Source organism: Pyrus communis, chromosome 16 (genome assembly GCF_041283825.1).
Source record: "Pyrus communis isolate YQ-2024b chromosome 16, ASM4128382v1, whole genome shotgun sequence".
Taxonomy (NCBI): domain Eukaryota; kingdom Viridiplantae; phylum Streptophyta; class Magnoliopsida; order Rosales; family Rosaceae; genus Pyrus; species Pyrus communis.
In genome coordinates, this window is record NC_142580.1 from 12169423 (window position 1) to 12197015 (window position 27593).

Below are 27593 nucleotides of genomic sequence, written 5' to 3' on the forward strand. Positions count from 1 at the left end.
TTAACTTAAGTGAAAATATTTTAATATTATTTTTACTAAAACATCAACCCATACGAACAGAACAAAATAAACCTTATAAAATTGCCACTACAAAATTCTCGATCGAATCACAAACAATTTTTTTTTTTTTTTAATTTAACTAAACTAAACTAAACTAAGAGAATGTTAAAGATTTAGAATCCTAAACGCAGTCATTGAAGAGGAAACTGACTCTATCCACTAGGTCAATTCACTCCTTACATAAACCTTTTTTCCTTAAATTAAAGGACTATTATTTACTGGTACATTGCATAGATACACTTTGGATTTGGGAATATACACTTGAGGATATCCTCATACGCACAACCCATAATAATTGACATATTATGAACACATTTAGACATAATTGAGAAAAATATGTACAAAAGCATATCCCAAGCATAACAGGCTAACCCAAATCCAACCAAAGCCAGCAGCAAAAAGATCTGGAAAGGTGGACGACTGAGTGAACTCCGTCAAGCTCCGACAGCTGTGGCGGTGAGGACGGAATCGAGCTCGATGTCGCTTCGGGTGCGGCTGATCCTTTGGTTGCTACCATCCTTTGGGCCGCTTCCTCCCACCCATACTTCTGATATTGCTTGTGCCATGTTGTTCACATTCTCTAACACGTAATCTGCTTCCTTGCTTTTCACGGTTTTTCCAACCTTCATTTCAAAACAACAAAACGCAATATAAATTAGTACCTAACCGACCATTTTAAGAAAACCTTACAATATTATTCTAAGAAGATACAATCTGACCAAACACAACATGATAGCTTAGTACCAAATTGACCATTTTAAGAAAACCTTACAGCACACGAACTTAGGAGGATTCTTTCTTGCCAAACAATCCACATGTTATTTTATGAAATACAGCATTCTTAGCTTAAGACGATGGCTTGGTAAGGGCATTGGTTTTATGAGTGTGTTCCAAAAAGTGCGAGTTGTCATGTTTTGAGTCACAAATTAATTAAACTTGTGACCTGTTCCAACGTTAAAAAAAGAGACATGTCAGTAGATTATGAGGCAATTAGGTCAAGCATATCATTTTACATAATTTTCTAATGAAAAATAAAAATTGGAATAAAAAATTTCTTTGTATTAGTACAAATCTCAGTTGTTAAACAGTTCATAATATACTTGAACAAAGTCATTAAATATGCGACTTATCGATCTGATGTTGATGACATATTTAAAACTTATTATTTCAGCAATTAAGATAAAAAAAATAATCATTTCAGTAATTAAATTGAAAAATAATTATCTTGAGTAATTTTGTGGAGGTCGTACTTTTATATGTGGAACAAAATTCTGGTCATAAAAACCAAAAATGATGAGCGGGGGATCAAAATTCCAAACTATTGTAACACTGTTTCACATATTATACAATATTTATTTATATAACTACCAAAAGATAATCTAAAAAGAGAAATTTTAAAAATTAGTTAAGTACCAAAACGGTGCGCAGACCAACAGCTTTCCCCGCGGCGACGTTACGCACGTTGTCATCGAGAAACAGCTGTAAGAAAACAAAAACGCGTTGTCAAAATCTCCCGACAACTTCATCGTTCATATTATCACACAACAAACTGACCAACCAAACGAAATTATAATTAAATGTACATCTCGGCCGTACCGTGCGGCGAGGATCGACCTCCGCAGCCCGGAGCGCGATCTCCATGGCCTCTATGGACGGCTTCAGGACCACCGGGAACTCGTCCGGCTGAGTCGAACTTGGAAGGTTTGGGTTCATTGTCTCGAAGCATATGATCCGATCGAAGCACTCCTCCACTCCCAGACGTTCCAACACCTTCACCGCGTGCTTCCGGTCCGAATTCGTAAATATCTGCAACATTGGTTCATGTTTCATCATCTACTTCTTTCCAACTTTTATAAATTTTACAGTTTTGTGGGTTTTTTTTTTTTTTTTTTTTTTTTTTTTTAAATTTTCACACACAATAAAATAATTATACTAAACTACGATTCTGTGAACTTTGAGCTTACGATTTTTCTTTGCGAGATGCTGCGGAGGAGGTCTCGGAGCTGAGAGTCGGGTTTGATCCGATCGTACGGCAGCCTTCCATGCACGACGTCGTGGTAATCTTCGGCGTCGATATCGTACCCCAACGCCTACAAAAGAAAGCAACAAATTACAGAAAATTCTTTTATTTTTAATTGTGCGTAAAATTAAAAAGAAAATTAATGATGAATTTACTCGTAAGCCAGCGAGGGAGCTGCCGTATTTTTTGAAAAGCTCAACGCGAAGGCCGGACGCCTTGCTCTCTGGGAATCCGCATTTTTCAACGAGAAAATCTGCAATCAAAGATAAAAAATAAATTAATATTAAATTACGAGTTTAATTAAATTTGAATTATTGATTTTGTTATTTTTGTTTTCGCACCATCGATGTTCTTCTTGCAAGCTTCACCGAGTCCAAGGTTGGAAGAGTACAGAGTGTCATCCAAATCTGTGGAAATTAAACAAATTAAGCGATAGTGATTATTGTCATCAAAGATTGATTACGAGCTTGAGAAACGAGATAATTATCAAGTAATGCATACCGAAAATGATGGAATCAAAAGGAGAAGAGGAACTGCGGGAATCCATGGGAAGCTTAGAGAGACGAGAGCTGAAATCGATTTTCAAAAAAGTAAAAAATTTGTAACTCAACCGGTTAAGAAGGCCGTGAAAATTAAGGTTTATTTTGCTTCTACAAATCACGAAATACAATGGGGAGAAGTGAGAGCGCTTGGACGAAGAGAATGGGAAAGGAATTATTTATAGGGGCAGAGTGGGAGGGAAAAGTGGGGCAAGGACAGGTGGGTTCTGCTCATAGGATAAATTTAATTATTTTTTTACTTAAAAATGAATATTAATATGGATGTGGATAGAAAGGATAAGATGGATGAAAGACTGTTGCTGACTCAGGCCACCGCGTCTGGTCGAAAATTCCAAGGACAGTCGGGGAAACTTTTTTGACGAAATTGCCCCGTGATCCATCACGTTGCAAAAAGACTAGTAATTTTTGTTTTTAATTTTTTTTTTTCAAGCAACAATAGATAGATAGATTTCATTAATACAAACTAAATTTACAAGAGTAGTTAAATGGCTACATATTTTCTAATGCTCAATTTTTGATCTGGAGTGAAATTCACATAATCAACAAATGATATAAAACCCTTACATGACTACCACATATAAAAACTAGTTACAAACAATATAATTTGTCACAAAAAGACGATAAAGTCGACAAATTAGGCATTGAATGCACACATTAGTCACTGCTAAATAGCGAGGCCACATCACACCGCAGAGGGAATAGCGAGGCAACAACACTCGCCCAAGTGACACAACACAAAACATTAAACAAAACTTACTAATCTGAGAAGGCAACCACCAGCTAAATTGACTCCAAGACACCGGCAACACCGCTTCTAGGTATATCTATAGTATCCATCAGAGGGGCTCCCACAAATATGTTCAGGTAAGGCAACTCAATCGCGGGTCTCCACTCAGGAGAACAAATCGTAGAAGGTGGATCCAACCCACTACAACTCTAAATCTTGCCAAAACCTACAAATCTAGCCTAAAAGAAGCCCGTGCTTAGGAAGAACTTTGTCAAATAGAGGGCGTGTTACCTGCAGAACTGTGAGAGGGAGTGGGAGGCGCGAGGTAAGGGAAAATGAGGGGGAGAAGGGCAAAGCAGGAAGAAGGGAGACAGGGCACCCGCCCCGGGGGGGGGGTGGGGGGTGGTGGTGGGGGGGTGGAAGAGAGGGGGGGTAAGGGAAACGAAGGAGTAATGGTGGCGCCGTGTGTGGGAGGGGAAGGAATAGACGACAATAAGGACTGGACTGAGGGGGTAAAGGGCTGACACGAACCCTAAGCCGGAGCAAGAGGCTTACTACTGTGGGTTTTCAGATCTAGGGTTTTTGGAGGGATATACTTAGAGAGATTAAGGAGGGTACGGTTTTTGCGGACCGAGAGTAAACTTTTTTTCTTGTGATTATGATACGTTCATCTAATTGAGTGTTAATTGAAATCCGGATATGTAAACTTTTGGTTATGTCACGAAATCGATTAGTTATGAGAAGAATAGTGACAAAAATCTTTTTTTTATTGAGAGGGGTTCTTTTGTATTTGATAAAGTTTATTCCTTTTCTTTGCAATTGTTACCTATCTTGATTCGTATCATAGTCTTGAGAAACAAATCTAGGGTCAAGTTAAATTACTTCTACTATTGTAAAGTTAAAAGAAACTTATAAGACCATGTCGTGCCAATGAATCATTTGAGCATGTATATGTTTTCGATGTCGTCGAACTAGACTAATGAGTTACTATAATTGTATCATCAATGAATAAATTTTGTATTAATACATTTACATTTGTCTGAATATATAGGAACAATTCTTTTCAACAATCTAAAAAGAGGGATGCTCAGAACTTTCTCGTTCTACTTTTCATCTCTTTTCTTGTCATCTTGCATTGTTGCTTGATGATCGAACAACCTACTTTCTAGATCACCAGTTTAAATTAAGGTGAGCACGGGCTGGATCAGGCCTAAATTTCAAGGAACTAGACCTTACCAGTTTTAGTTTGTAACGGGGCTGGCCGGGCCAAGTAAAGGGATTTTGAGTCTTGAAACCGGGCCTAACCTGGCTCGTTTCAAACGCCCGATTCACGACGGGTCCACAGTTCCTATTACATTTATTTTTTCATCAGTACAGAATAGACGACTTTGTTCAAGTTGTCTTCCTTAGTTGCCAAGCAACCGTTTTCTTTGTCACAACCAGATGGCGTCGAAAAACCCAGATGCAACAATAGCTAGATGGCACCAGAAAACCCAGATGCAACTCGGACTGTTCAAGTTGTCTTCCTTCATTGTCATCTTCATCGATCTAGAACCATAAAACCCATCCAACCAACACAAAATCAGAACCGTAAAACCCAACAACGCCCACAAAATCCCAAAACCCGAAAACGCAAACTGACCAAGCCAAATCGAGTCCCGTTATACTTAAACGCCTTATACCACTGCATCGTCTTCTTCGTCACTATTTGTGCTGCTCATGCATATTTGATTCTTTGCAACTTTTGGATGGTTGGAGAAATTGCAATCGATGGAGATGGGAGGGACCTCGATTGACAGAGATGGTGGTCAAGTGGGAGAGACCTCGATCGACGAAAACGTGACGACTTGATCGACGAAGAACATACATAGACGAGAATGGAGCAACGACGAATTGACTCACGACAAATGGACGAAGTCGTGAGGTTTGACAGTCGAGAGTCGTGAGAGTTAGATTGGGAAGGAGAGATCGAGAAAATCTCAGTTCGAATAAAGTCTTAAAGTCTATGTGTTGTGTTTGTGTGTGCTTGTGTCCTTAAATATTGGACCCGCCCCACAATTTATAAGAACATGTGCCGCCTCGCCCCCGTTCAAACCCATCTTGAATGCTTGTACTTGCCTCGACCTGCAGGTCCATGACCTATTTGCCCACCCTTACTTTAAATATCAACTTGCCAAACAAAAAATTGTTTAACCGTTTAATTATGTTGTTAAAATTTCAATATTTAAGTGAAAATATAATTTATTTATTTATTAAATAATCATTAGATGACTAAACAATTTTGAATTTAGTTAATTTTTTGCAAACATATCTTTAATGTTGATCTAACATTTCCTCATCTAGAAATTAAGGATTTATACGCGTCTATGTACACCTCGCTCGGCAACTTCATCCAACTGCATGTGAAAAATGTGGCAGGTTTCTTATTGCAGAACCTAATGGCGAGGGTCAATCAGTCTTATCAAAAGCCAGTGTACGAGGCATCCTTGGGTAAGCACTTTTACACACAGTACTGTTTTGCCCAATTCCCATGTGATCCATGCATGTTTTTTGTTTTTTTGTTTTCGTTAGTGTAAGCATCCAGTAATTGGGTGCAACTTTAGGTATAAGGTAGAATTGTTTAAATTCCTTGTGATCCATATGCATATTTTTTCTCTGTGTTTTTCTTGGTAAAGTTTAAAAGAGTTTTCCTAAACACATTCCTTTTCGTTATTCTTCATTTTACATCTACAGATAATAAACATGTAACGTCGTGAAATTGAAATTATTTAAAAAAAAATATGTTGAAGGTAAACATATATGTGTGTAAAAAAGGCTTCTTTTTTTTTTTTCCTTCTCAAGACTGATTAGGGTCCTAAATGAGTTGTCTTTGCACAAGAATAACCCGTTTTTGTATAAAAATAAAAAATTTTGAGTGCATAAATAAGTCGTCTTCCTTCGTTGTCATTCATTGATCTAGAACCATAAAACCCACAAAATCCCAAAACCTGAAAACGCAAACTGACCAGGTCAAATCGTATCCTATCATACTTAAATGCCTTGTACCACTGCATCGTCGTCTCCGTCACTATTTGTGCTGCTCATGCATCTCTGATTCTTTGCAACTTTTGGATGGTTGGAGAAATTATAATCGATGGAGATGGGAGGGACCTCGATCGACAGAGATGGTGGTCAGGTGGTAGGCGGGAGAGACCTCGATCGACGAAGACGTGATGAACTTGATCGATGAAGAACGAACAGAGTTGAGAATGGAGCAACAACGAGCCGACTCACGACAAATGGATGAAGTCGTGAGGTCTGACAGTCGAGAGTCGTGAGAAGATTGGGAAAGAGAGATCGAGAAACTCTCAGTTCAAATAAAGTCGTAAAGTCTGTGTGTTGTGTTTGTGTGTGCTTGTGTCCTCAAATATTGGACTCGCCCCGCAATTTATAAGAACCTGCACCGCCATGCCCCGTTTTTTGTATAAAAGACCCACATCGAACCCTTCCCGAATGCTTGTAATCGCCTCGACCTGCAGGTCCATGACCTATTTGCCCACCCTTATTTTAAATATCAATTTGCCAAAAAAAAAAAAATTATTTAACCGTTTGCTTACGTTGTTAAAATTTCAATATTTAAGTAAGAAATATAATTTATCTATTTGTTAAATAATCATTAGATGACTAAACAATTCTGAATTTAGTTAATTTTTTGCAAACATATCTTTAATGTTGATCTAACATTTCCTCATCTAGAAATTAAGAATTTTGTTAATTATATGAAAAGAAGGACATTATAGTAACTTTGAATAAGACTGTATACGCGTCTATGTACACCTCGCTTGGCAACTTCATCCAACTGCATGTGAAAAATGTGGCAGGTTTTTATTGCAGAACCTAAAGGCGAGAGTCGATCAATCTTTATCAAAAGCCAGTGTCCGAGGCATCCTTGGGTAAGCAAGCACTTTTACACACAGTACTGTTTTTCCCAATTCCCATGTGATCCATGCATGTTTTTATTTATTTATTTTTTATTAGTGTAAGCATCCAGCAATTGGTGCAACTTTTTTTTTTTTTTTTTTTTTTTTTAGGGTAAACTGGATTTATAACCAGGGCAAAGTCAAGAAACTACAAAAAGTTCCACACCAAGGAACAACGAACAAAACATAATACAAATAAACTACTTCAGAGTGATATAGGGAATAAAGACTTGACACAACCACATCATTGTGTCACCTTAAATCATTGAATCCTAAACAAGACTTAAGGCGGACATGGTAAACCATCTTTGTTCAATATATAAACTATCGAAGATGGAGGTCTATCGACCCAAGTATAATCGCTCATCTCCGAGTTCTTGGAAGAAGCAAGTCGATCAACAACCATATTTGCCGATCTAGGCACCCAGGACCAACGACACATCTAGAAAAATTCCTTCACACGCAGAATTTTCCTTAAGACCGGAACCGTGTCCCACCTATCATTGAATATGGAATTACTTAAGTTAAAAATTACTTGCTTAGAATCTAATTCGATGATGATTTTGTCTAGCTCCAAGTTCTTGGCAAGCATACACCCCTCCAAAATTGCCTGATCCATATGCATATTTTTTTTCTCTGTGTTTTTCTTGGTAAAGTTTAAAAGAGTTTTCCTAAACACATTCCTTTTCGTTATTCTTCATTTTACACCTATAGATAATAAAAATTTAACATCGTGAAATTGAAACTATTTAAAAAAAATACGTTGAAGGTAAACATATATGTGTGTAAAAAAGGCTTCCTTTTTTTTTTCTTTCTCAAGACTAATTAGGGTCCTAAATGAGTTGTCTTTGCACAAGAATAATCCGTTTTTGTATAAAATCTGGGTTAGGTTATTTTTATTGTTGACTGTTGTACAAATAATTTTAAAAAGACAAGCTGGTTATATCTTCTTATTTAAGTTATCATAGTTCAAACTCTTTACGTTGACTATCTTAAGAAAAATAACTTTTAACAGAGTACTATAACTTTCCCTAACCAAAAAGCAGAGCAATTTAATTTTGTCATAGTAAAAGTTTGAATTTCGCGCTCTGCTTCCTAACTTCCAAGCCATTCACTTTGGGTAGGGTTTGGTTTGCATGGCTATATAGAGATATTACGAAAATACAATATAAATTACTGACCCCAATTTAACATATAATTTATTTTCATTTAAAAGTTTATTTTGTTTACATCCATTAGTTTGTAAGGGATTCAATGCAGACTTTGATGGTGATCAAATTAGAGATTCTCCTAATGAATTAATTACTAGATATTGAAAACCTATATTCCAAAAATTTAAGGGCATAGATTTGATCTTATGCCCTTCAAGGTTCCTACACTAAATGACAGTGTTCATGTTTTGGACCCTCGTGCAAAAAAACTTAGATGCCGTATTAAACAATAGACAGTAGAGACTTTTTCCTCGATTTCTTTATATTTAATTGATATGGACTAGTGAAAATTGTAAGATCTGTCAAATTAAATTAACTCGAATGATTAATTCTTTAATAATGTGAAGTGATTTTGTCGAAGATACGGTAGCAGTGTTCATACCATAATAAACTAGTGGTAGGGCTTCTAACTCGCATGATAAAATATTCGTTGTCACGTATACAAAAGTTTTGATCCTCCCTCCCGATGTTTGAATAGAAATTTAAAATAAGGGTTCTTTTCACAAAAGATTCCTGAAATTGACTCAATCCATCAAGGTGGTCATTGAAATTGAAAATCGATCAATATAGTTCCTGAAATTTGGTGTCGTAAATCAATGTAATCATTCAGTTGCTAATCATTCAGTTGCAAATCTATCAAAATTTTTGTTATGTACTGATATGACACATAATTAGATCCCCCAAATCTAATTAAAACATAATTGTCACCACCTCACCACTTGACCATCAGCACCATCACTCATTGAAACATAGTCGGCACCACCTCACCACTCAATCAAACCAAACCATCTTCTCCATCTCTGACTCCAATGTACACCACCTTCTCCCACTGTATCCTCCGATCTACCGCCACACCCGGGACCTAGATCGACAGCCCCACACCAATAAATTATTTTATTATTATTTAAATATTTTTAATCAACATGGCAATAATTAATTAGATTCGTGGGCCTAATTATGTGTACATAACAGAATTTTTAACCGAATTATGACGGAATGATAATATTGATTTGCAATGACCATTTTCAAGGACTACATTAATCGATTTTCAATTTTAGAGACTATCTTGATGACGTGGGTCAATTTCAAGGACCATTTGTAAAAAAAACCCTTAAAAGAATGGATGATACCTCAAAAACTTTGCACTTTTCCTTTCTTAAAAAGACTAATGTACAGTGCTATCAAAGAAAGCTTAAGAAAGTTGAGGTTTCATCGTTAAATTAACTAATATAAAAAGTATAGTAGTTAAAATTACTTTAAATACTTGCATGGTTTTTTTTTTTTTTTTTTTTTTCCAATGTGAGATTAATACTCTCAACATAAGCAAACTCATATTTTTATTTTGACACGCTACTTTTGAAGGAAAGAATTGAACACATCTCTTTGAGTGCATAAATAAGCATTCTTAATCATTTGAGGTGCAAATTCACACTGAAAACTCTAGTAGTTGAGTATGTTCACTACTACAAAAGGACCTAATAGTGTCACTTCTTGCGTCGCTTTAATATTATATAGTGGCGAAAAAGAGATTTGCGACACTCAGTGAAGATGACGTCGTATTTAGTGTCGCTTATAAGCGTCATAAAATTTCTATGTCGCTTTTAAACCGACGTAAAAATTTAGTGTCGCTTATAATCGACATATATTTTAATATTTTTAAGCAATGGCGTCGCTTTAAATAAAATAGTGTCGCTTTTAAGCGACATAAACTATTAGTGTCGCTTCTAGGCGACACTAATTCTTGTTTTTAATATTTTAAATCTTGCGTCGGTTTTGAGCGACATATATTTTGAAAACCAGTGTCGGTTGTAAGCGACACATTGTTGCTCTTTATACCCTCTCCCCCGTGTTTTCTTTTTCTTCTCTTGCACTTTTCTTATTCGTTCTTCCAATTTTTACAAAGTCTCCCGTGTTCCTCTTTCAGCTATCTCCTTTGGTTTGCAAACTTCATTTGTTCCTCTGTTCTCTCTTTCAGCTTTCTCCTTTGGTTTTCAAAATTCATTTGTTCCTCTTCACAACAGTAAGTTTTTCTTGCTTATAATATTTTTATTTTCACAACAGTAAGTTTTTCTTGTTTAATTTTTAGTTACAATTTATTTTTGTAGGAAAGTTATTGGAGTTGGTTGAGTACATAAAGAATTGTTGACGTCGAAATTCTTCAACAAATCAGGTTTGTATCCCTAACTTCTTTAATTTTTAAATTGTATAATACACAAGTTTATTTATTTAAAAATTATAATTTAAGCACTTAGATAAAATTCTACTATTTTTGTTAAATTAATAAAAATTTAGTCGAATTAATTAATTTTGTCACTCTAATTGTTATTTTAATTTGTTGTTATTTTGATAATTTTTTGTTGTTATTTACTAGAATGAATTAGATGAACATAATTTGAATTGTTATGAGAAAATGGAATGAATAATATTTATAAGCATTTATGTTAAATTAACAATATTAAATATAACATAAACTTATAATATTGAGTAATATAAGAATATATTATGTTAATTTTTTTTTTGCACTCTAAGTGTTATTTTGATAATATTTTGTTGTTATTTACTAGAATGGATTAGATGAACATAATTTGAATTGTTATGAGAAAATGGAATGAATAATATTTATAAGCATTTATGTTAAATTAACAATATTAAATATAACATAAACTTATAATATTGAGTAATATAAGAATACAATATGTTAATTTTTTTTTTTTTTGCACTCTAATTGTTATTTTAATTTGTTGTTATTTTGATAATTTTTTGTTGTTATTTACTAGAATGGATTAGATGAACATAATTTGAATTGGTATGAGAAGATGGAATGAATAATATTTATAAGCATTTATGTTAAATTAACAATATTAAATATAACATAAACTTATAATATTGAGTAATATAAGAATATATTATGTTAATTTTTTTTTTTTTTTTGCACTCTAATTGTTATTTTAATTTGTTGTTATTTTGATAATTTTTTGTTGTTATTTACTAGAATGGATTAGATGAACATAATTTGAATTGTTATGAGAAGATGGAATGAATAATATTTATATGCATTTATGTTAAATTAACAATATTAAATATAACATAAACTTATAATATTGAGTAATATTATAATATATTATGTTATTTTTTTTTTTTTTGCACTCTAATAAGAATATAAGCTAAACTTATAATATTTAGGAATATAAAAATATAAGAATATAACCTTTCATAAGAATATAACCTAAACTTATAATATAAGAATATCCTTTCATATAAGAATATAACCTTTCATATAAGAATATAACCTAAACTTATAATATTTAGGAATATAAGAATATATTAATTAATTTTTTTTGCACTCTAATTGTTATTTGAATTTGTTGTTATTTTGATAAGTTTGATAACTTTTGGTTGTTATTTATTAGAATGGATTAGATGAGCATAATTTTGACAACTTTTTGTTGTTATTTTAATTTGCTTTTACTATAATAGGTGTTGAAAATTAAAAGATTGCAATCGTGATAGAGTTCGAGGGGTGAAAGATAGAAATTGAAAATTTTGATAGTTATGCCTACATGATAGGGATTGAAAGATTGTAGGCATCTTAGTGTCAACATAATATTTTACCTTCGTAAAGTGGTAAAATATGGACAAGAGTTGGTTGACAATACCCCGAAATTTTGAAGCGTATACAACTGGAATTAATTTGTTTTTGGATCAAGCAGTTGCAAATGGTGTTGGTCCTGATAAGTTTAGATGTCCTTGCAAAAGATGTTGTAATCGATATTCTTTTGTTAGGAACACCATTGTTGAACATCTCATATTGTATGATATGGATAAAGATTATAAAAACGCTTGTTGGCGACATCATGGCGAGCAAAACATTGGAGAGCAAAATGTGGGAATTGGAGAAGAAGAAACAGGAGATGAGGTGATTGGCATGCATGATTTTCTTAATGATGTATTTGTCCAACCATTAACAGAAGAAGGTGTTGGGCCATCTACTGAACCCCCTATTGGGGAAGGGCGTCCAGAAGAGGTGCAGACTTTTTTTAAGTTGCTTGAAGAGGCAGATCAAGATTTGTGGCCAGGTTGTAAGGAGTTTAAGAAATTGGAAGCAGTTGTAAGATTGTATCAGATCAAGTGTTTAGCGGGAATGCCTGACGAGATCTTCACCACTTTACTGGAGTTAATTAAAAGAATGTTGCCTGAAGGGGATTGTTTGCCTGAATCCTGTTATAAAGCAAAAAAACTTATAAATGACTTGGGGCTGTCGTATGTGAAAATTGATGCATGTCCCAATGATTGCATGATCTATTGGAAAGATACTTCAGATTTGACCGTGTGCTCAGTTTGTGGTAAATCAAGATATAAAATTACCAATGCAGAGGATAGCTCGAGGAAAAAGGTCGCAGCTAAGGTTATGTGGTATTTTCCTTTAAAACCACGATTGCAACGCTTTTTTATGTCGAAGCATATGGCTGAACATATGAGATGGCATGCAACTGAATGTCCTAAGGATGAGTTTATGAGACATCCTTCAGATTCTCCCGCATGGAAGCATTTGGATAATTTATATCCGGATTTTGCGTCAGAAATTCGAAATGTCCGATTAGGGTTAGCCAGTGATGGATTTAATCCTTTTGGGAAAATGAGGAATGATCATAGCACATGGCCTGTGGTGCTTTCTGTTTATAATTTGCCACCTTGGATGTGCATGAAGCAACCAAATTTGTTATTGTCTTTGTTAATACCAGGACCGCGCAGTCCTGGTAAAGAGATTGATGTATACATGCGTCCATTGATTGACGAGCTGAATGAGTTGTGGGAGGTGGGCATTCCCACTTATGATGCGTTTTCCAACCAAAGTTTTACGATGAAGGCTGCCGTGTTATGGACCATAAGTGATTTTCCGGCTTATGGAATGTTGTCAGGATGGAGTACACATGGTTATAAAGCTTGTCCACATTGCATGCATGATAAAGAATCTATTTACTTGCCAGCGAGTCGCAAGATTTGTTATATGGGGCATCGACGATTTCTTGAAGATAATCATAGGTTTCGAAGGCAAACCATCACTTTTAATGGTCGTCGAGAGCATCGTACTGCACCAAGGCAGTGGACTGGTTTACAATGTCTCGAAGAACTTTCTACATTGAGATTTACTTTTGGAAAACCAAACAAGGATGCTTCAGTTGGGCAACGCAGAAGAAGAGCTTCGAGCAGTACAAGTAGTAACAGTCAGTGGAAGAAGAAATCGATTTTTTATGAACTACCTTATTGGAGGCATCTCTTGATTAGACACAATCTTGATGTTATGCATATCGAGAAGAATATATGTGACAGTGTGGTAGGAACATTGCTAGATATAGAAAAGTCTAAAGATGGATTGGCGGCACGTGCAGATCTTGAATTCTTGAACATAAGACATAGTCAACACCCACGTAGAGAAGGAAATAGAACATTTCGACCTCCAGCATTGTTCACATTGAAAAGAGAAGAAAAAACTGCGTTTTGTAAAGTATTGTCTACTATTCGGGTCCCAGATGGATATTCATCAAATCTGTCACGATGTGTGCACGTGAATGAACGAAAAATACATGGGTTGAAAAGTCATGATTGCCATGTTTTAATGCAGCAGTTACTCCCGCTTGCAATACGCCCGGTTTTGCCTAAAGCTGTTACTATGGTTTTATTAGAGTTGAGTGCAATTTTCAGACAGTTATGTAGTAAGAAGGAGTCTGAGGAAGGATTTAAGCAACTGAATTCAAGAATTGCCTTGACATTATGTCAACTTGAGAAAATATTCCCTCCTGCATTTTTTGATATAATGGTGCACCTCCCAGTTCACTTGGCAGATGAAGCAGCGCTTGCAGGCCCTGTTCAATATAGATGGATGTATCCAATTGAACGGTAATGAATAAATTTTTATAATTTTTTTACAATTGTAGTCATAACTTTAATTAATAATTATAATAATTTGTATTTCGTTTTATAATTGTAGGTATTTGCAAACACTGAAGCGCTATGTTCGTAATAAGGGTCGTCCTGAAGGTTCTATTGCTGAAGCATATTTGGTGGATGAGTGCTTGTCATTTTGTTCCATGTATCTTAGAGACGTTGAGTCTCGTCGTACCCGTAGAGGCCGAAATGAAGATGGGATTGGACGTGGAGTATCTGGTGGGTTATCAATTTTTGACTCGAAAGGATGTTATATGGGTTCAGGAGAAAATGTGGAGCTCAATCTAAATGTTCTTGATCAGTGCCATAGATACATTCTAAATAATTGTGATGAAGTTAGCCCATTTAGAAGGTAAGAATGTTTAATCATACGTCGAAATGTTTTATTGGTTTTCTTAACTTTGAAAAAATAATTATCTAAATTGGACATAATTGTGTAGGCAACATGAAGAATTCTTGAAAACTAAATATCGTCGAGAAAGGTTAACTATGCGACAAATTAAAGAGCTAAGCAAGAAAGAATTTCCAGAATGGTTCAAGCAACATGTGAGTTGATATAATAATCATATTATTTATTTATTGTTTTGCATTTTAATTATAACATGTTTATAGTTATTTTGTCAATATTTATCTTCATACTTATTACAGATGAATTCAAGATATGATGCTAATGACACATTGATATCTCAAGACTTGCATTGGCTAGCTAATTATCCTAGTAGGGTTGTGAGCAGATACAAAAGTCACATTGTTCATGGATTTAGATTTCGTATAAAATCTGTGGATGATAAGCATAAGAATCAAAACTGTGGTGTCTTTGTACCTGCAAATGTTCCTGGAGCAATTGGGCAAGTAAATTGTTATGGCAGAGTTGTAGATATGTTTGAGGTCAAATATTGTGGTCCTACTGAAGCAGGAGATAGGGGTCGAGCTGTGATGTTATTTAAGTGCGAATGGGTTAATAGTGAAAGTCCACGAGGAATGAAGACTGATCAATATGGATTTACTATGGTGAATTTCAATCAATTGGGATTTAAAGAGGATCCTTTCATACTAGCATCACAAGCATTACAGGCATTTTACGTGGAGGACACGATTGAAAAAGATTGGCACGTAGTTGTTCGAACTCAGCCAAGAGATTTATTTGACGTATTAGAGGATAGTGATGCTATTGATGATTATGACACGCCGAACTTGGATGATCGAATTCTTGATAATGAAAATTTTCATACAAGGGTTGGCGTGGAAGAGACTCCCTTTCTTGAATCATTAGCGTTGCCTACCGGGTTCGTTAATCATGCCAATACCGACGAAGAGCTAACAGATGATGACAGGGAATAAATATATTAATTATTTTTTGTATTAATTAGACTTTGTTTTATTTTGTATGCTATGATATCGTATTATAAAATTATATTTCTGTTTTTTTTTTTTTTTTTTCCTTGACATTCTGTCGCTTTTAACCGACGGCATTTTTCAGGTATGTCAGAATTGGCGTCGGTTTTAACCGACGCAACCCCAGCCTATTTCGACGCAATGTTAAGCTTAGGACATGTGTGTCAGACTTGGCGTCGGTTTTAACCGACGCAACCCTAGCCTATTTCGACGCAATATGAGACTATTTCGACGCAAGATACTTGTTGTCAATCATATGCATTACCCCTAATAATAATAATTATATATAATTATTTTTTATTATTTGCAGTTTTATAGCCTAAATATTAATAATTATATATTAATTTAAGTGAAAATATGACTTTAGCCCTTCAAACTTAATTTTTTTTATATAAAACCCTACATAAATTTTTTACTCAAAGAAAACCCAATGACTAGGATCCACATAAGCAAATTCATTAACTTCATATTAATTCACACATTTTACATTTTTCACATGCCTAAAATACCCCTATTACATACTTGATGTAGACAATTAATTGTAAGGAAATAGTAAATGATTTTGCAACAAGAAAAAAAAAAGACATTAATGTTAAAAATTTATTGCATATTAATTTTTTAGAAAGGTATTGAATTTTCATAAAACTATTCGATTCAGATTTTTCACCCTACTCTTGCATACTTTTGAATTTATCCTTTTTTTATTAATATATTAGAACATTGTATTTCATTATTTACATGCACATTAATTTACCTACGAACAATTATACCATGGGTGTAATTCGATGTATATTAAGAAGAAATGTAGTTCAATGTATATTAAAAAGAAGAAATAATTTACCTATATTAAGAAGAAATGTAGTTCAATGTATAGTATTAAAAATACTATGTTACACCCCTGTTTATACAACAATAAAACGTGCCTAACATATCTAACAATACATGAAAAATAATTTACCTACAAGTTAGAGAAATGTTATTTGGTTGGGTGTAGTATAAATTTTTTTAATAATTGGAAAAATTAAATATAGCTAGGTGTAGTGTAATTTTTTGTATATATAATTAGAACAAATTAATTTACCTACCTACTCTTTGAAATGTTCATTACCTAACTACAAATTAAGTTCCAATAATTTACCTACAACAATTATACCATGGGTGTAATGTAACATCTTTCTTTACAATGATACAAAATATTGTATGTACCAATAACAAAACTTGCCTAACATAAGTACTTGTACATGGAAAATAATTTACCTATAACAAAAGAAATGCAGTTTGATGTATAAAATCAACAATATTATGTTCCACTCATGTTTATACAACAACAAAACATGTCTAATATATAAAACAATACATAGAAAATAATTTACCTACAAGTTAGAGGAATGTTATTTGATTCAAAATATATAATATAGGTGTAGTATTTTTTTTTAAAAATAATTGGAACAAACTAATTTACCTACCATTTAATATGGATAAAATTGCTACAAAATATATCACGAAAAAAAAAACTACTTTTCTAGTTTGACATAGATACGGTTAATGCAAACACTTTTTTCATTTTATTTCACTTTTTCTACTACTTTTCATTTGGCATAAATTTAGGAATTTAGAAAAGGGACCATAAAGTATGAGTGGCATGAGTGTAAATAAATTGTATTAATAGGTCAATAGTGTTCCTATATGTTTGCAAATTTTAAATTTGGGCTTAAACTGAATCTTTAAAGATAGATGGGTTTTTATCTAGAAATAATGAATTGTAAGGACCAAAATCTAAAGCACCCATTTAAGTGAAAAAACCCCTAAAAACAATAATAATTATATATTAATTTAACTGTTTTACACCCCTATACGAATGCAATGAATGTTTTACTCTTTAAAGATAGATGGGTTTTTATCTAGAAATAATGAATTGTAAGGACCAAAATCTAAAGCACCCATAATTTAATTGTTTTACACCCCTAAAAACAATAATAATTATATATTAATTTAACTGTTTTACACCCCTATACGAATGCAATGAATGTTTTACACCCTAATAATAATAATTATATATAATTATTTTTTATTATTTGTAGTTTTATACTAATTATAATAATTATAAACTCTAAGTGTTAGCCAATCTATCGTTTTACGAATTCTCCAAAACTAATTTCAACAATCCAAACCGTCAAAATTGTTTGTATATGCTTGGAGATCACATCAGCAAAAAATCACAAAAAAAAAACATTCAGAGATCAAGTAACGGGACAAAGGTTTTCGACGGTTATAAACGAAAAATCACGATTTAACGGTTATTTTAACTCCGATTTAGATGATTTTTTATAACTACACTCCTTGACCCTATATGAATACAATGAATGAATTCGATCTTCAATTTAAAATATTTACACAAGTGGATACCACAAAATCTTACGTTATACTTAATGAAAGTATAAATAAACTCTAAGTGTTAGCCAATCTATCGTTTTACGAATTCTCCAAAACTAATTTCAACGATCCAAACCGTCAAAATTGTTTGTATATGCTTGGAGATCACATCAGCAAAAAATCACAAAAAAAAAACATTCAGAGATCAAGTAACGGGACAAAGCTTTTCGACGGTTATAAACGAAAAATCACGATTTAACGGTTATTTTAACTCCGATTTAGATGATTTTTTATAACTACACTCCTTGACCCTATATGAATACAATGAATGAATTCGATCTTCAATTTAAAATATTTACACAAGTGGATACCACAAAATCTTACGTTATACTTAATGAAAGTATAAATAAACTCTAAGTGTTAGTCAATCTATCGTTTTACGAATTCTCCAAAACTAATTTCAACGATCCAAACCGTCAAAATTGTTTGTATATGCTTGGAGATCACATCAGCAAAAAATCACAAAAAAAAAAATTCAGAGATCAAGTAACGGGACAAAGCTTTTCGACGGTTATAAACGAAAAATCACGATTTAACGGTTATTTTAACTCCGATTTAGATGATTTTTTATAACTACACTCCTTGACCCTATATGAATACAATGAATGAATTCGATCTTCAATTTAAAATACAAAGAGTGACTCAACTCTTCTAAGCTTTCTAGGGTAATTAACTTTCCGATGTGGAGCAACTCTACATATCACCACACTTCCAACTTTGATTTGGGTTCAATGGTGTTTAATCCATTCTAGTAAATAACAACCAAATGTTATCAAATGTATCAAAATAACAACAAATTAAAATAACAATTAGAGTGCAAAAAAAATTAATTTAACATAATATATTCTTATATTCCTAAATATTATAAGTTTAGGTTATATTTAATATTGTTAATTTAACATAAATGCTTATAAATATTATTCATTCCATTTTCTCATAACAACTCAAATTATGTTCATCTAATCCATTCTAGTAAATAACAACAAAAAATTATCAAAATAACAACAAATTAAAATAACAATTACAGTGCAAAAAAAATTGATTCAACTTAATAAATTTATTTATTAAAATATTATATGACATAACATAACTAATTATTTTTAAATTTTGGGTAAATTGATTGGCATGTCTAATTATTTATTAAAATATTATATGACATAACATAACTTAATAAATTTATTTATTTGTTCCTTTTTTTTTGGGAAGTACAAATTTTATTTTTATGTTCGGCGGGAGGTTTCCCGGTATTTTTTGCTTGGAATGGGTTGAATTGATTGGCATGTCAACTTGGACTGGTTTTAATCGAGGCAAAATTATACATTTTCGAGACTAATTGAATGTCAGACGATTCTTATTTCGAAGCAAATGTTTTCATATTTCGACACAAACTTTCTCTTATTAAAAACCTGTCAGGCTAACGTAGGTTAAAACCGACGCAATGTGACCTTATTTCGACGCAAAGGCATTTATGACTGAAACATGTCAGACTTTCAGTCAAAACTATGTCAGGCTATAATATAGGTCGAATCAGATATAGTGGCGGTTTTAAGCGACACAAACCTGTGCTTATTTCGACGCTATGCAAGCTAACGTCGGTTTTAAACGACGCAGTAGGCCCTTATTTCGACGCTATGCAAGATAACGTCGGTTTAAAGCGACGCAATAGGCTTGCACTGACAAGTATAGCAGGCTTTATGTCAGGTTACGTGTGGGGAGGTTTAGTCAGTGATTGTGTCGGTTTTAAGCGACGTAATGTATTCATATTTCGACGCTAAGTTGTTATCCATATTTAATTTCTGTCTCCCTTCACTTCCGTGTTCCACTTCTGTCTCTCCTCTCTATCACCCATTTCTGGCTTCCTCTTTCCCCCATTTCTAGCTTCCTCTTTCCCCCACTTCCTTCTCCTTCCATTAAGTTTTGCAATGGATAATTCCCGTGAAGATCAACGTTCTGAGGAACTTCATTTGGAAGAGGACGAGGGTGATGCTGGTTCTTTTTTGAATTGTTATGAGTGTCAGTTTTTTTTTTTTTTTTGTTGTGTTTGAACGATTATTATTGCTAATCTGAAAATATACATTTGTTTCCTACTTTTTAATTGTGTGTTTGTATTAACAAGGTACATCTCAACGGAGGCGTGGACCCTCAATTCCTAAATGGACGAAACAGCTTTGTTCGTTTGATTCGTCCGGAAAATGCATTAGTGATAACGCTAGTGCTTTTTCAAAACATGTAGCAGCGGAGGTTAGGGACTATAGAAATCTTCCGTTGGAGAAAGATTGGCGTAAGGTTACGGAAGAAGATAAGGAAGCTTTTTGGAATAGAATAAAGGTATATATAGATCTTTTTATTTTTAGTTGAAAATAGAAGAATAGGTCAATGATTGTAATAATATTTGACTAGCGTGATTTTTTTTGTTTTTTGTTTTTATGTATGTAGGGAAGTATCTTTTTTGAAGATGCAGATATAGTAAAAATGCCTTTGATCCGTCATATGACGCTTAAGATTGCGGAGCATGCGCACAAAGAGTTTAGAAATAAGTTAAAAAAAAAGTATTATACTAAAAGAGCAGAACAGGTTCGCAGCGAGCCTCCTCCTGATGTGATTCCTACCCAGTGGAATGATTTGTTGGCATATTGGAATAGAGACAAAACAAAGGTAAATCCTACACGATTTATTTCGTTATAACTTTAAAGTTGCCTAATATAATCTTTTCTTTTTTCGTTCGTTTTTTTTCAGGAGGTTGCTGAAAAAAATAAGATTAATCGGGGATTGAAATCAATGAACCATACTACTGGTACAAAATCCTTTGCAAGAGTGCGGGAAGAATATGTATGGATTGTACATTTTCAAGAGATGATTAATTTTAAATAATTATATTTATTTTTAGTATGAGGTTTGCTTAATTTGTTTGTATGAAATTTTATTTTTGATAAAGCGGAAGAAGCATGGGAAAGAAGCAGATCCTGTAACCTTTTTTCGTGAATGTCATACACGAAAAGATAAATCATGGATTGATGAAACATCGGAGCGTACAGGGGTAATTGATTTTTTCGTGTTAGTATTTGATTTTATTAGTATTTATTATCTATAGCTTATTTTTCTGTTTTACGATTGAATTTTTGTTTTTAAAAATTGTAATGCAAGTCAACAATGGAGAGCAACCTGCAAACATTGATTGAGTCGGGCCAAGACGATAATGAAGATCTTAGGACCCAAGTTTATGTTGATACTATGGGTCCTGAGAGGTATAATAGAGTCAGAGGATACGGTCATGATGTGACTCCTGATATGGTGTCTTATGCATCTTCTGCATCTTCTACATCAATTTCCTCTAGGAGATCATCTAAGAGTTCAATGGCGTTGCTAATGACTCAAAATAATGAGTTGAAAATGAGAGACGAAAATAATAATAAACGGATTTCGGACCTGGAGAACAAGCAAAATCAGTTGTTTGCATGGTTTTTTCAAAGATTTCAGCCACAACCACCATATAGCCCGGGAACCCAACAATCAGGCCACAGTCAACCTCCTCAACAGTCGGGCCAAAGTCAGCCTTCCCCTGCATATCCGTATGCTGGCAATAATCAGCAACCTCTATATCCTGTGTATCCGATGCCTGCGCAGCCGCCCATGCCATACATGCAGCAGCCGCCCATGCCATACATGCAGCAGCCGCCTTATCAAGTGCCAGTATATCGACCTGAGATGGCTGCTCCTAGTGGATCTTTTCCGGAAGTTCCAGTTGGGGGGTTTTCTGGAATGCTTGCAGGTGTTGGATTTGATGTGGACTTGTCGAGGATTTTTGGATCAGATGGAGGATCTCAAGAAGGAGGATCTCAAGGAGGAGTATCTCAAGGAGAAGATTCTCAAGCAGAAGGATCTGGACGACGTTCAGGCGCAGATTCGGTTGGGTAGTTTAATTGGTTCTTTTTCTTGTCGGTTAAATACGACAGTATAATTGGTCTATCTTTTTGTTTTTTTATGTTATGTTTGTAATGTCGGATTTAATGTTTGTTACGACAGACGACTTTTTGGATTTTATGTGAAATGTGAAATGTACAGTTTGGCACTATTGTTTTTGTTATTTATTTTCATTTTTGTTTTTTTATGTTATGTTTGTAATGTCGGATTTAATGTTTGTTACGACGGACGACTTTTTGGATTTTATGTGAAATGTGAAATGTACAGTTTGGCACTATTGTTTTTGTTATTTATTTTCATTAATGTTTATTTTGATCTTAAAATTTATAATTTTTTTTGGTTGGAATTAATTGAAATTGCATGCAGTTGTTCATCCACTTTTATTATTATTAACAAATATAGTGTCGGTTAAGACCGTTACTAGTTTTTATATTTTATTTATTTAATTGTTATCTAACGTCGGTTTAAGGAATATTTTATTTATTTCATTTTAATATAATGTCGCTTTAAAGCGACAGTATACTGCATACTTTATTATTAAATAGCTGATGCACGTGTAAGTATGCGTCGCTAGTTTTTATATTTTATTTATTTCATTGTTATCTAACGTCGGTTTAAGGAATATTTTATTTATTTCATTTTAATATAATGTCGCTTTAAAGCGACAGTATACTGCATACTTTATTATTAAATAGCTGATCCACGTGTAAGTATGCGTCGCTTTAAACCGACGTTAGGGTTAGTGTCGCTTTAAAGCGACACTATGTAGTGGCGGATTAAGCTCAAAAAGCGACGCTGAAGCCCTTTTGCGACCCTAGCAATAGTGTCGCTATTGAAAAGCGACATTACATTATGTAATGTCGGATTTGTGCCAAATTTTCGACAGAAAGTTGATTTCTCGTCGGTTTGTCCTCCGCCGGTGATAGCATATATTGTAGTAGTGGTTCTGCAATTCACATCTTCGAATCAAGAAAAAGAAAATTATGAGTTGACAAAAAACGATCGTAATCAGGGAAAAAAAAAAAAAATAGAAGTGTCTGATATTTGCTCACCAAACACAAATAATTGACAACTAAACAAGAAGACAATTGATTAGTTTAATAGGGAAACGACAACGCGGTTTGTGTCACAAGTCATGAACCTTGTGATTCATGAGGGTGATGAGTTGTGGAAGCGACCACAGTGCATGATGCAACAGGATGATCATTTCATCTAAATTCCATTATTGCGTTCATAATTTCCATAAATTAACACAACACAAAAGATAACACAAAGACTCAGCTCAACGTTTAATTCGATCATTGGTTGGAGAAAAGGGAAAATGACATCTGACTCCTCACAGGCCAACAGAATGCAAACATGATGATGATGCTTTTCACATCGTCTCTCTCTTGAGTTGTAACAAGACAAGAGACAATATATGTTGAGTTTTACGTTTCGTCTTGATCATCCAATTGAATCACAAGGATGTGCAAAAACTGATTCGGATTGTTAATGAGACCTGATTTTGAGCGTTAATGCATTGAGCAACGCTCGTTGGGGTACTATCAAACATTCTTTGTCTGCTCTTCTAAGTTTTTCATTTTGAAGGTCTGTAGGTCATTTTTTATATGAGTCATCAAATTAATTAAGTATTCAATTTAAATAATCTCTGTTACATCAAAACACAATAATTTTGGAAAAAGTTATTAATAAAAAAATGTTTCTCTCGTGAAACCTTTCATCTTCTTCTGCTACCGTCTCTCTCCTCTTGAGTAGGATTCTCTCCCTTTTTTTTTCCCTCCCCTTTCCTCCTCTTCTATTTGAACGGTCACGATTAAGCCACGTCAACATCTTATATTAATTTTTTATAGAAATAAAAAGACAAATTAGACAATGTGAGAGGAGGGGATGGAAGGAGATGGAAAGAGAAGGAGAGAGAATTCTAATCCTTCTCCTCCACATCCCATTCCTCTCTCCATCTCTCCCGATCGTTCACTCCTCTTATCTCCACCTGAATTTTTTGTTTTTCGCATGTGAAAAAGGGAGGAGGACAAATGGGCTTCAGACCCAAAACAGAAATGGGCTTGACACCCAATTTGAATAAAGTCTAATTTGCGCAGAAATAAGGGTAAGATTTCTCACTTTTATTTCCTAGGTAAAATTTGAAATTATCTTGGTACAATAACGTTTCAAATTGTATAAAATGTCCCATGGCAGACTATAAACTACATAAGAAGTTATCATGTCAAATTGTGAATCTAAAAATATTTATATAAATTAGTCTGTATCTATTGTATCCACGGTCTAACAAGAGAATATTACTCTTCAAACTGATAAAACTTAAAGCTCAAAAGAACCATTTATCCTATGGGGTTTGAACGGTCTTAAAAAGTAGTATTGCATCACCATTTCATACTCCAATAATTCCCATATTCCATATCTTAAGAGAGGCACAAATAAAGATTTATATCATAGTTTTTATAAGTTACTACACAAAAAAAAAAAAAAAAAAAAAAAAGAAAAAAAAAAGAAAAGAAAAAAGAAATACAGCTGAAAAAAAAAGGAAGACCCAAAGATTGTTTTCCACTTGCTCTCATGTTTCTAAGTGCTGGCTTTTGGTCGTGGTTCTTCACTCTTCCATTTCTTGAAGCTTACTCGAGTTTGTAGGCAGTGCCATGGCCATGGCCATATATGAACCTTGCCGTTCCTTCTGTATACACATGAGTCTCATTGACCATCCTGCCAACAACCCATAATCCTAGCTTAAATCAGTAGCTGCTTAATTAATTATTATTAAGAGGAAAATCAACATATTAGGCACCCGACTTACGATTTCCGAACAGCTTTGCTCAAGGTAGAGGCTGATGAAAATGTTTTTCCATCTAGGTATCTGTTCTCCCCTGTGATCCTCTGTTTAATTCTGAGGTCTAATTCATCAGCACTCAGCTCAATAGGGGTATCTGAGGCCTGCCATTTTAAACAATTACTTAGGGTCCTTAATGTCACTTAAAATACAAAATGGTGTCGCTTAAAGAAGTAAATAAGAAGATTGGTTTTATAGTGAAGGTGCTAGTTTTTGTACCATGATCCATCCCCATATATCGGCATAAGAAGGAATATGAGCTGAATAAGGCACAACATCTGCAGACAGATGAGTTATAAGAAAAGAGAAGAGATAAAATTGATTTAAAAAAAAAAGAAAAAAAAGAAAAGAGAGAGATAGAGGGAACTCATTTTCTTAGTCAGTATAACTTACATCTGAAGACCTGCCTCAAAGTATTGTAAATGCAGGAGAAAACTTCTGTATGGCTGAAAATTCCAGCAGGACCTGCCTGCATATGAAAAAGAAAAGTGGTTAATTCTATGATTAGGGTTATGTTTCTGTGGGTGATAAATTTTTTGTTTGTTGACAAGACAGTACATACAGGCGGACACGCTGCCCTTACTAACTAGGATATCGCATGCATGAGTGTGTTTAAGTTACCTGTGTGACAAAAATGCCTTCCTTGCTGAGTCTAGGCTTGACAATTAATTCATAGAAGGATTTGGTGTAGAGTTTATAACATGGACCTCCTTCTATTGGGTCTGCAAGGTCACCAATGATCACATCATACTGCTCTTCTCTGTGTTCTAGCTCAGCCCTGCAACACCCCCAATAATATTAATTGTGACACATAAGCTCACCGTGTACGACGTTTTTCCTTTAACAGTAGTTAAGTGTTGTATCGATAAAGTTATAAAGCCGGCATCATTGATATAAATGTATATGCTGAGAATAAACCTGGCATCATTGATGATGAGCTCCAATCTTGGATCACAGAAAGCTTCACTGTTTACAATCAAATATGACTTGCAGAACCCTACCACCTCCTGCATTAGTATTGCAGCTTATGGTGAATAATTTTGTCCTATCATATACAATATGTTGTCACTTGTAAGTTGTAAGTCAGACAAATCCCAAAACAGTACTTTCGAAAAATTAAAATTCTTTTTTGTGCTTCCACAGCTAATCCTTCTTTTTGTCTTTTTCAAACAACGGGACAAATGAAAAGCAGCTCAAAACCGGACACAGTGCGACTTATAGAGGGAAGTTTTATTTTACCTCATCAATGTCACACATGACAACCTTCTCCACAGTCCTGTGTCTCAGAAGTTCTCTTGCAGTGGAGCCTTCACCTCCTCCCATGATGAAGATGCTCTTTGGACTGAAGTTGACATCAATTACGGAGATATTAACATTGTTGCTCTTAACATCCATTTTATATATATATATATATAAACCTCGGCGAAACGACATAAATTTTATTGATATGGAACAGAGAATTTAGGTACTTGGGATGATGAAGAAGTGGCGGGTGCACAAGACATTCATGGTAGATAAATTCATCTGTCTCAGCACTTTGAAGCTTTCCATCAATCACTAAAGCCTGCAAATACAGAAGAGAAAATGGAATGAGTAATTTGCTGCAATTTAATTTGTTATCATTGATCATTTTACTTAATTAAGAGTAGGATTGATCAAAACCTTTCCAAAGGGCTTCGTGTCCAGCAATGCAATGTCTTGGAATGGAGTAGCTCCTGTATGCAATATACTGCAAACAAAAAAATAATTAATTAACTAAACAAAGTTTGGTTAAATATATTAATGAGGAAACCAAACTTTGTGGTTAGAACACTCACAGTATTCCAACATTATTATGTCTTGTCTAACCTTTTCATGACCTTGATATTTGGATTGGGGGTAGAATGAGTGTTTCAATTTTAAGAATTCTTTCATTTTTCTAAAGTAGGAGTTTTGACACTAAGATTGTAAAATGTCAGAAAAGGTATTATCTACATAATAATTTTGTCTATGGAAGACATGGTGAAAAATTCCTAATGATTTTGCCTATGGGCATCTCATAAATTTACAATCAAAATAAAAGACCACTAAGTCGAGCTTGATGGCATAAGAAACCACTAAATAAAAGAACCAAAAAAACATAGGTAGTAAAAAAGGTTAAGCAACAAAAATTGAAAACATTTTTTGAAAATTGAGTGAACTGCAGGTAGTAAAAGATGGTGACAGTTAATGTACCTATTAAGAGCAAAGCTCCATCTCAAATTTTCTTCAATTTCTTCCTCATACCAACAACTCTTCCTGTATCCATTCAGCACTGAATGTCCCTTGCCATTCACTCCATTTCCATTCGCATTCCCATTCCCGTTGTTGGTTTCATTGGAATAAGGAATATCGCTCATTTTTCTAACTTAGATATCCCAAAAAATACTTCGCAAAACAGGATGAGTCTGTGTGTGTGTGAGAGAGAGAGATATAGAGAGAGGTAAGTGATGGAGAAGTCAGGAGGGGTTTCACAATATAAGAAGGAAAAAGGTGGC

At 34.1% G+C, this 27593-nt stretch overlaps 3 protein-coding genes across 3 annotated transcripts; 1 reads left to right on the forward strand and 2 right to left on the reverse strand.

Moving 5' to 3' along the window:
- Positions 1-194: 194 nt before the first annotated feature.
- On the reverse strand, positions 195-2766 carry LOC137732345 (uncharacterized protein C24B11.05-like). The gene is made up of 7 exons (XM_068471656.2): positions 2582-2766; positions 2422-2487; positions 2236-2333; positions 2025-2150; positions 1657-1866; positions 1474-1539; positions 195-683 (listed from the first exon to the last, which is right to left on the reverse strand). Exons 1-7 carry the CDS (start codon positions 2625-2627, stop codon positions 495-497), a joined length of 801 nt encoding a protein of 266 aa, XP_068327757.2. The 5' UTR covers positions 2628-2766; the 3' UTR covers positions 195-494.
- Positions 2767-10337: 7571 nt separating this feature from the next.
- Positions 10338-15871, forward strand: LOC137724605 (uncharacterized). Its single transcript, XM_088687328.1, has 6 exons — positions 10338-10557; positions 10643-10707; positions 12015-14435; positions 14527-14835; positions 14924-15029; positions 15132-15871. The coding sequence occupies exons 3-6, from the start codon at positions 12169-12171 to the stop codon at positions 15822-15824; spliced, it is 3375 nt and encodes a 1124-aa protein (XP_088543454.1). The 5' UTR covers positions 10338-10557; positions 10643-10707; positions 12015-12168; the 3' UTR covers positions 15825-15871.
- An 8751-nt stretch (positions 15872-24622) lies between these two features.
- Positions 24623-27593, reverse strand: LOC137730452 (thermospermine synthase ACL5-like). The gene is made up of 10 exons (XM_088687979.1): positions 27292-27593; positions 26740-26806; positions 26547-26641; positions 26317-26419; positions 25996-26084; positions 25699-25855; positions 25471-25546; positions 25297-25355; positions 25045-25181; positions 24623-24953 (listed from the first exon to the last, which is right to left on the reverse strand). Exons 1-10 carry the CDS (start codon positions 27453-27455, stop codon positions 24866-24868), a joined length of 1035 nt encoding a protein of 344 aa, XP_088544105.1. The 5' UTR covers positions 27456-27593; the 3' UTR covers positions 24623-24865.